This window comes from Gossypium raimondii, chromosome 7, assembly GCF_025698545.1.
Source record: "Gossypium raimondii isolate GPD5lz chromosome 7, ASM2569854v1, whole genome shotgun sequence".
Taxonomy (NCBI): domain Eukaryota; kingdom Viridiplantae; phylum Streptophyta; class Magnoliopsida; order Malvales; family Malvaceae; genus Gossypium; species Gossypium raimondii.
The window spans coordinates 49081144-49091821 of NC_068571.1; the positions used below are offsets into that span (position 1 = coordinate 49081144).

The 10678-nt window shown below is 34.1% G+C and overlaps 1 protein-coding gene across 1 annotated transcript; it reads left to right on the forward strand.

The window, feature by feature from the left end:
* The first annotated feature begins 1215 nt into the window (after positions 1 to 1215).
* Positions 1216 to 7419, forward strand: LOC105782811 (polyadenylate-binding protein, cytoplasmic and nuclear). The gene is made up of 11 exons (XM_012607856.2): positions 1216 to 1900; positions 2881 to 3308; positions 3399 to 3488; positions 3673 to 3912; positions 4449 to 4664; positions 4739 to 5282; positions 5370 to 5566; positions 5640 to 5875; positions 5964 to 6013; positions 6882 to 6937; positions 7081 to 7419. Exons 1-11 carry the CDS (start codon positions 1402 to 1404, stop codon positions 7147 to 7149), a joined length of 2625 nt encoding a protein of 874 aa, XP_012463310.1. The 5' UTR covers positions 1216 to 1401; the 3' UTR covers positions 7150 to 7419.
* The last annotated feature ends 3259 nt before the right edge of the window (positions 7420 to 10678 follow it).

Consider the following 10678-nt stretch of genomic DNA (forward strand, 5'->3'; position numbering starts at 1 on the left):
TTTTCTGTAACTTTTTCAAATTTAAATAAATATAAAATTAATTAATAAATATAAAATTAAAATGCTTTTTAATCTAAATATGATTTTAATCGTTTTTAATAATGTATTATATATGTATATTTTAATTTAATGTCTTTAATGACAATTTTCTATTATATCTTACCGTTCTAGTTGCAATTGAATCCAAACACATATATTACTGTTGATTTTAATCTCATTAATACAATAATTAATCTCACCACCAGTGTTATTTTTAATTTTATTAAAAGCAACCTCACTGTCCATCCAAAGAAAGCTTTTGTCACATTCTAAGTTTCATGTGATCTCTTTTATTGTCAATGATATAATGAACTTTTGTATTCATACTAATGTTCACAATATAAAACATATTTGGTTAGTCGGTGAATATAAATGAATGAGACATTAGAATGATATTTTTTTCTTTTCTTTGAATTGATAACGTTAATGACAGTTAATGTGCCATGTTAGCTTGTTATTATGTCGTTAATGTAGTTAACAACTTAGTGACCAAAATGTAACAAATTGATAACGTTGGCGACAATATTTTAACTTTCGACAATGTTAGCAATAATAAACTTTTTTAAAGTTGGGTGACCAAAATGTAATTTAAATTAGGTAAAAAGATATCTTTAGCCCCTCTTAATTTCAAATTGAGAAAATTAGGCCCTCTAAAAAAATGGAGCAATTTAATCCCTATCATTTTGAAAGTGAGTAATAAGGAACAATTAATCACGGGGTTAATATCTTTCATTAATTATGCATAATTTTGATTGGTATGATAACAATTTTAGCCTTTGATGTTTACATATTTTGTTAATTTAGTATTGATTCTTAAAATTCAACAAATTTAGACTCAACATTTACACATTTAGAAAAGTATTGTAGGCTAAATTTGTTAAAGCATGACCAAATTGATTGAATGTGTAAATTATGGGAGCTAAATTTATTATTATACCAGTCAAATTTATGTAAAATTGATGAAAAACATTAATGTTGCGATTAATTGTCTTTAGTTGCTCACTTTTGAATTTGAAAGGGATTAAATTGCTTTGAATTTTTTTGAGAGAGACTAATTTGCTCAATATCAAAATCGAGAAGGACTAGAAGGGTCTTTTTACCTTTAAATCATATACGAGTGAATTTGTATATAGCTTATATAAAGTATTATGCAGAGTGTCGTATCCACTGTAGCACAATGGTTAAAATTCTTCTTTGAGTTTCCGGGTTCGAAGCCCGGCGGTGGAAAGAGTAAATTTTTTTTTTTTGCATTTCGACCAAGCAATAGATATTATTATAGGAGTATTTTATTTTTTCCCATTTTGTAAGTTACAGTTAGAATATTGTATATTCATGATTTAGAGTTCCTAAATTTTGTCAATCATGCGTCGGAAGAAGAGCAGAGCTAAACGGCGAGTCGCCCGATCCAACGAGGAAGACACGGCGGGAGTCGACGATGAGCCGGGAGCGTCGAAGGATGCTGTGGAAGCTGCCGAGGAGGCTGGTATCCAGAGTGAGAAGGACGTTAATCAAGAGATTGATTGTTTTAAAGAGGAGTTTGAGGAAGTTGAGAATGTGGTAATTGCTGTCATGGAGATGGACTCAATAATTCAACACAACGGCGGTGACGTTGTTCAAATTGAATCGAATTTTACTGATGGAAGTATTCGTAAAAGTGAATTGTGTTCAGAAGTAAATGGTGTGAGTGAGAGCGAGAAATCGGATAATTTGGATGTTAGTGTGGAGTGTAGTAAATTTGAGGAGATTATTGAGGATGGGACTGTTAGGGGACAGAATTTGAGTTCGAACATCCAAGTTATGGATGTGGATTCAGGGAATGGAATCGTCAATGGTGAGGAAGCCAAGGATCATGAAAATTCAGGTAATTGATTAATCATTTTCTTGAAAAGTGTTCATTTGAATTCGTTTCTAGCTATTTAGCTGACCTTTTGGTTGTTGGTTCCCATATGAAGTTTTTGTTAATTGATTTTTTTATATAAATAAATATCTTCTTTTATATATTACAAAATATTGAATGAGGTTTTAGTAGTAATCGTAGTTCAATTCCAAATTGCAGTTTATATTGCAAGTTCTGCAAATTAGTGAGACTAAAAATGGTGAAAAGGGGGCGTTAAAGCCAATAAGCAATTGAAATATGAAATATGTAGATATTGTTCCATCGAAAGACTGCTATTGTTACAGTTCAGAATATGAACACAATAGTCATGCTAGAAAGTGAAGGAAGAAATTATTTTGGTAAAAATTGACAAGCTCCAATCAAGTTGTTCTATTATGGATGTGTCTTTTGAACGTTCACGAGTGAGGGAAGATCAGCTTAATACTTTCATTCTTTTTGGTACTATATTTGTTTAATTTTTCCTTTCTTTCAATTTTTTCTTGCATTGTTTGCATATAGTTACCCAAAAGTAGTATGCACCGCTGTCTTTATGTTTTCTCATGCCCATTAAAGTTATTAGTTAGAGTTTTTCAACATCACTGGAACGAACATGAATCTTTTATCACAACTCACTGTTTGTGGTCTTTAATGCCTTGACAATCCATGCATGTCCCTGATTTTATCCTAGTTAATTATGATATTTTAGGATGTTCAAAATTTTGGCTTTCTGAAGTGTTCTGTTCCTGCCAAGCTTCCAGTTCACAATTTGCTCCAATAATGTTTTCTATACACACTCATTAGCATGCTGTATATTTGTGATCTGTGGACTCTGTTCTCCCCCACCTCTCTCCCTTCCTGTCCTCTAGAAGGAAGTTGTTTTTATCTTCAATTGCTTTCCCCTGTAAAATGGTAATGACATTGCATATTTTTAATGTCAAACACATGTTGAGCTTTTCTTGGTACAGAACAGAAATCACTTGAAGAGGAACCCTCTTCTGCTAGAATTGCAGTCATGACATTAGATGGGCAAATCAATGATGGTTACAACAACAAGGATGGTAATGATAGGGAAAAAGAGGAGGAGAGCAGAGGTGGCCGGGAGCAAAATGAAGACATTGCAGTTAGTGATGTCAATGAAGCGTCTCAGGTAGTTGACCACGACTCTCCAACTAAGCAAAAGAAAGAAAAGCAACTGGAAATACATGTTGGAGGTCTGCATAAAGAGATAGTTGAACGAGACTTGTTTGAAATATTTGGAAAGTTTGGGGAAGTCCAAAGTGCAAGGATTGTGAGGCATCGAACCACAAAAAAAAGCAAAGGATTTGCTTTTATTCAATATGCCACAACTGAGCAAGCCAAGAAAGCTCTTTCTGACTTGAAGGATGGCATAGAGGTTAAGTACGACATTCATTTGTGTCCGATGTTATAAAATTTATCAGCTTTCTATATTTACTAACATTCTTTTTCCCCCTTATACATGTAGGTGAAAGGAAAGCTTGCTAAGTTATCAATCAGTCATGACCGTGATGTTCTATATCTGGGACGTATTTGCAGAACATGGACCAAAGAGGATGTAGGCAAAAGAATTCTGTATTCACTTTCTGTTTTCTTTTCTAGGCATTTGTTTGGATCACGTAATGCATTTATTAGATGCAAATCACATTTTGTGTCTGCCAAAAATTCATTTCATACTGCAAGTGATGAACTTAAATTCTTGATCTTATTTTTTTTACCCTTTTCTTTTTGTCTCATTTTAGGTGCTTGGGAAGTTGAAAGGCTATGGAATTGAAAACATTGATGAGATACAAGTACCCAATGATCCTAAGGATGATAGGAAGATTAAAGGTTTTGCTTTCTTGAGATTCAATACCTTCTCTGATGCAAAGGCTGCATTGCACCGTTTAAGGAAACCAGATATAGCTTTTGGCAATGCAAGAGGTGCTAAAATTGCTTTTGCTCGCACCCCAATGCATCCAAGAGAGAGAGTTCGGTTACAGGTTGGGAATCCATGGATGTTATACTCTCATTTACTTAACATTCAGAGCTTGTTATGTTTGTGGGTTTTTCCTTTTTGTAGTTGCATACTTGGACTCTCTTATTTTTTGGACAAGCTAAAATTTCATTTATCAAGAGAAGCAGGAAAACCTGCTAAAAGAGGTGACTTTTTGGCTTTTTGATTTTTGAAAGATGCCATTGATTAAAACATGAAGCTCTTCAAAGAAAACAACTGCTATGGGCTGATAAAAGAGAAATAGAAGGGGGGACTAATATTCACTCTAAGGAACCAAATTAACTTCTCTTTTATGGACCAATATGGTGAAATGGTGATTGTGAACCACTTGATATAGAACCAATGCGATCGTGTTATCATATAGATTTATTGAACTTCTAAAATTAAATTTCAAAATGTTCATTATTAGGGATTTTCGTAATTTACTTTCTGTAAGAAATTTATGTGAGGATGAGGGAGAATATTAGTTGATAGCTTTCTGAATCGCACTTTCTTCTAAATGATAGAAGTCTCCTGCTGTAGGTGAAAACTATTTATGTTGAGGGGATACCAAAGTCTTGGGATGTACACAAACTTAAAGAGATCTGTGAACAATATGCTGAGACTAAAAAGGTCAAAATATCTAGGAATTTAAGCAATAAAGGCAAGGATTTTGGATTCATTTCTTTCACTACCCGTGGAGGTGCTGTGGCTTGTGTGGAAGGGATGAATAAATTGCGATATGGAGGAAACGTCAAGGTAATTTCATTGGATGTCTCATTCGTTTTCTTTCTCTCTCAAATAGCACCTCTTAGAGTCAATTTTGGTGTCAGGTTAAAGCTTATATTGCAAGGCCTCTTGTTCAAGTGCGGCTGCAAAAAAGCTCTTGTCTAGGACTGAAATTTAGTAAAAGGCATAGAAACAGTGATTGGTTGAAGACAAAAGGTCAAGCCAGGTCTAAAGGCGTTAAAAAAGAGAGTGATGTGAGAGCAGCAACCGTTATATACAAGTCAAAGATTTGGGGGACCAAAGAGAAGCCAGCTGCAGTTGTGTATAAAAATAATCAGGATCCTTTGAATTCAAAGCATACAATAGAAGGTAAAAGAAATGAACAACAAAGCATTGCCCCTGAAACTCATGACGCTGAAGATGGACTATCTACCAAGCCCAAGAAAACTGATTTCAAGAGAAATAATAGAAAGAGACAAAGGAACAGTATGCACAGTAAGAGGTCATCAAACAAACCAGAAGGTTCTGTATTAATGAGAGAAAGGAACCATATGCACAGTAAGAGGTCATCAAACAAACCAGAAGGTTCTGTAGTAAAGAGAGAAAGGAACCATCTGCACAGTAAGAGGTCATCAAATAAACGAGAAGGTTCTGTATTTGCTGTTTGCGCTACTAAATACAGAGACTCTTAGAGGAGAATTTGCTAAAAAGCTTTATATGGCTTTTAATTCACAGGTACCTCACAAGGTCGACATATTCGTTCTTCTCGAAGTTCAAAGAGCAGATCTTATGTACGGAAGGGTCATGGCAGGGGTGCAGATTCTGTTGCATATAGAATACCAGTTAAAGAGGCATATGCTCCATCCACTAGTGGGTATCCAGGATCAGCTCATGGTGCTTTTTCTGGATCCAAAAGGCCTTCTTCTTATATGGTAATTTTCTAATTTGTACACAATTATTTCATGGTGTCACATGTGTTTGATCTCTTAATTTGGTTCTATTTAGGAATCTCATGCCGGATTCGCTCAACCTGTGAAGCACAATGACCAATATCTCACAGAATGTATCGCACCTGCTTTTCATCATCAAAGGCAAGCTTATGCAGGGTATCTTAAGCTAGATCACTATGAAAGACAACCTCCTGCTAAGTACTTCAAACCTGCTATTGGGAATGATGCCCTACCTCATGCAGGATTTCTTGAGTCTTCTTTCAGAAAGCAAAGTTTTGATGGAGCCAGAAGGTATTGTTGTGCATCTTACACTTCTTTATTTGATTTTGGAGTTTATGCTTCATTTCTTTGTTTCACGTGCTTATAAATTTGTTCACAGGATTGCCAAGTATAGTGGCCCAGACAATCAAGGGCCTGTTCATGGATCAGGTAGCATCACCAATCTAGATATCTTTATCATTTGAAGCATCTATCCTCTTTTTAACCCTCTTGTATCTGTACGCTCAATATTTTTGTTTAATGTACTTTAGTGAAAATGATTGGAATTCTACTTTTGTTTACAAAAAGACAATTGATGACCCCTCTTAATGCCTGATTTATTTATATGTATGTGGTTATATATGTGATACATGCATGTAAATATAAGGAGGCAAAACCCATTAGATATTGGGTTTTCAACTTGAATGCCCCTTCCAGTTCCTGCTTTATACCTTACAAACTTCTTGTGGAAAATGTCCTCATGTGTTGGACTTGCTTTTCAGAAATTTTCAGTTCATTGTGTTAAGTATGGCGGGCACATAACCCACAGGTCCCAGGTGTGCGTGCCTAACTCCTTGACCTTCTAGTGAGGTTTCTCATGTGTAGCACTTGTGAGCTACTCATGAGGCGTAGTGTTAAGTGGTGTTATCCCATATATGTTAAGTATCGGGGTTTCCTATGGTATTATATTGAAGTTGGGCTTGTCCATCTGTTGCTATTGATCTTAGGTAGGATGCTCAACACCTTTTTTTAAGGGGAAAAACTGGTAGTATTTTTGGTAATGCCCTACAATAATAGTGATTCAGTTGTTTTGGGTCTGGGATAATTTTATTTTCTCTTGGGAATAAAAACATTGATAATACTCATAAATTTGTTCATTTTTTTACCTATATTTGTGGTAACTGAATTATCTCTGTTCTTAATGGAATTTGAAACTGCTATATCTGAATATGTTACTTTTCTATTGTTGGGGTTTTGGAATTCTTGTGATTGGTAGCTAATTGTGAACACTGTCTGGTTACTGATTGTGTCACTGTAGGATCAGCTTATTCACGCCCTTATGTTCCAAACAACTTGAGCTATGCTGGATATGAGGTCACTCTCTCTCACACACTCTCTCTAAATTATTTAAAATTATGAAACATGTTAGTGATGCATTTTCTTTAAAAGAACGAAAATGTTGCATAGTTGGCACTGTTCCTTTGAGTAATCAACATTCATATTCGTGGTGCATGCAGGGAAATAGTAATGGTGGTGGCTATCATAGGTTTAGGAGAGCATACACAGCAAGGCAAGCACACTATTGAACAGGAACAAGAACAATTTCATCGTCTATTTTTAGCATATTAGTTTAGAAACAATTTTCAGTCTTGTGAAGATTGAACTTTCTCTGTTAATAAAAAATGTATGTTTCCCGTAGGGATTATATAAAGGCATTGGTGATTGAGCTGCCCTCTGAAACCCATACCATCTAAAGGACTGATGTTTTGTAAGTGAAGAATGGCTGGAGAAATATTTATGTTCAATATCTTGAAATGTTGGTCATATTCTGAAGTTTGATCAACTCAAGTACTCAACTCCAGTCTAAGCAGTTAGAAACTCCATTAGGTTCCTCTCTCTCTCTCTCTCTCTCTCTCTCTCTCTCTCTCTCTCTCTTTATATTTATAAGGGAGGGATAGAGGGATGGAAGCCAAGGTTTAATATCAACTAAGATTTCATTCCAATGGAAATCCTTTACTGAGGTATTCGGTTAATTAGATTCCTCTATTTATAAATTTGAAGTAAATTGATAAAACTGATAATTGGAGTCATGATATTTTATTAAATTTGTGAGGTGACACGTAAGAGTTTGGATTTGGATGATGTGTCACTAACTATGTTAATGTGGAGTCACTACTTTTTAATTTGTGGAAAAAAAAAGTTATTAATAAATACGTTTCATTTATTAATCAAAGTTAAATATTGCCCGTGGAAAGATGCAGTAGCCGCCATCGAGAATGGTTGATGACAGTTACATTGTTCAGTTTTTTTCTCTCTCTTAAAAATTGGTTAAACTTTAAACCTATTATGATTGAGTTTGATGTTATAAATCAATTAAGCATCAATTCCACTCATATACTTTGCTCTTATACCACTTCCTCAGCTTCTCCTTTGTGCACGCTTGCTGGCTCAAAGTCTTTGAACTGTAACACAATCTCATTGCAGAGTTGGTCTTTATGGAAACATAGCCATATCTCCCTTGTTAAACAAATGGTTAAAATTCGCAATTACTTTCCTACTTTGCAGCTTAACCATAAGATTAACAAATTTGGTACCACGCTTGGCCTAAATGTGGACCAATGGTAGAAAAAGAATGCATCATATATTACCTTCTCAAGTTCCTCAACAACAGCTTTAGCATCTCACCCTTTTGTTCAAAGAGTTCATCCAAATTCATTCTCGAACCACTGCCACAAGAAATAAGATGCACTAGCATACAGAGGAAAACTGAAGACAAAAATAGCAAAATACATAGGCTGTATGATTAGAGGAAAGATACCATCAAACACTTAAGCCTGAATCGATTCTTTGGGGTTTTGCAGCTCATAAAATCCATCATTAGCATGTTCCTTCAACACCAGGTATTGAATTGAGCAAATCAATCGTACAAACACATTGTCCTACATAATCTAACATTATCATATTCATGACCTTAAAAGGAAAACCACATCTCTTTAATTTTCTCTGAGGAAGTTATAGGAGTAAAAGTCTTGTCTTGGTACAAACGAGTTCTAAGGAGTGGTTTTTCGCATGGTCTTGGGTACTCAGTGGTTTCTGTCAGTTTTCACTCAATTCTTCAGTTTTATGCAACGCTCCAAAATTTTCCGGTGTCAAAAAATGCGAAAATTGCTACAATTGAATCGGAGACATTTAGGGAAGTTAAACCGAGGTTTATGGGAATCGGTATCGGGTCGATTTTATACTCCGTAGTTAGCGAGCAATAATTAGTAGTTAGTTTTAAATTAGTTGGGAATTAGAAATTAAAATTTTGAGATATGGACTAATTTGTAAGGAAATCAAAATTAGGGAGTTACAATGTCTTAAGAGTTGGAAATAACTCTAGATAGAATAGAGGTCTTTATTTGGTAATCAGCCCAAGGGCATAAGAGCAAATATAACATTAGATGATTTTTTTTTGGGTCGAACCCCTGAGGTTAGTTGGAGGGAACTGTAACCCATTCCATTTTCACCATAGTTGTCATATTTTTTCTCAAATTTCTTCAATCATTTTCTTTAATTCTTGATTCTATTCGATCCATTTCAGCTAGGTAAACATATTTTCTTAATTAATTATCACTATTTTAATTCTGTAAGCTTGAATTCTTCACTTTCTTTCTCTATATCCATTCACGTCATTTTCATTCTTGAGAGAGGAGCTTCGATTTTGTGTTTTTTTTTATTGATTTTACGTTAGATTCCAAATGTTTTTAAGTTTAAAACAACATTAGAACAAAGAATCATATTTGAGAAAGTTTGAGCGATATCTCAAAGCTTTAGGTGAGTTGTAGAGTGAGAGAGTGCTGAGATTTATGATGGTTCTTGTTGATTTTTAATAGAGTTCAAAAGTATTTTAAGTTCCAAATCTTAGTTATAATGTTAGATTTTAGTTTCGGTAAATATAGATTCAGGAGTAGACGAGTGTTTTTGAGTGGTTTTAGGAAGCGGCGATAGTGTCTCACTCCATCGAATTGCATCATTTTTCTAATTTGTTTTATTGATTTGATGTTGAAAATGAAACTAAAGAAGATGAAAGTTTGAAGGCGAAAGCAAAAGAGAAAGTAATGGAGGCTTAGTTTTAGTTTTTGCATTCTAATTTTCGTTATACTTCATGTTATGTTTTCATCTAAATTAATTGTTTAGGAACTGATTTTATGTTGTATGCATTGAATGATTACTTTGGTAAGCATCTTGTTATGGGTTAAGTACAAGTTAAATAAATAGAGAACTGTGTGTGTGATGTTGCTCATAGTGAAGCCTTAGAATGGTTAAATGATAAATAATGTTGCTGCTGGAATGTTGATATGTGTTTGGTTGATAAATAATTGGAAATACATGTTCAAATTTTTGAATAATTCTATTAAATAATTTTAGATAATTCTCGTGTATAGTTAATATGTCATAGGATATATAGAGTTCTATAAAGTTTTTATATGATGCAAGTTTGCTTAATGTGCTTGAGAGATTTGTTTTATAAGGTTTTTGCACATTCTTGAGAAATAGGTAGAATAAGTCGTGTTACACATGCACTGAAGGTTTGTTATAGTGTGCCATATTATTGAGCTTTTGCAATACTTTTAAAAGATTTGGTTGAATATCTATGTATCTATATACAATTCCAAATTTGATTATTTGGGGCAATGCTTTAATAAAAATGTTTAACAGAATTTTTGTTATGAGGAAGTGAAATTGAATGACTATGCTTGCTTCAATTATGTAATACAACTATGTATGCAACGGTGCTGTGAAATGAAATGTGAAATGTTATGATCTTAATGAATACATTATGTGTTATAATGTTTTAAATATTCTTTATTATTATACTTCTTGATGCCATAGATGATATATTGTTGTTTGGTTCGTATACTTTTATTTTAGCTTATTGGAAATTTGTTATGCACCATTGAGCTTAATGAAAAAGCTCAATTTGTAGATTTGTGTTTCATGTATAGATTTAAGAGGTTTGCAAACGCTTGTTAGAGTCGAGCAACATCATTTTCGGGAGTCTTAGCTAGTCTTTTACTCGTAATGTCATTTTAGGTCTTCTTTAAATTTTTAGGCATGTACCATTGGATGCTT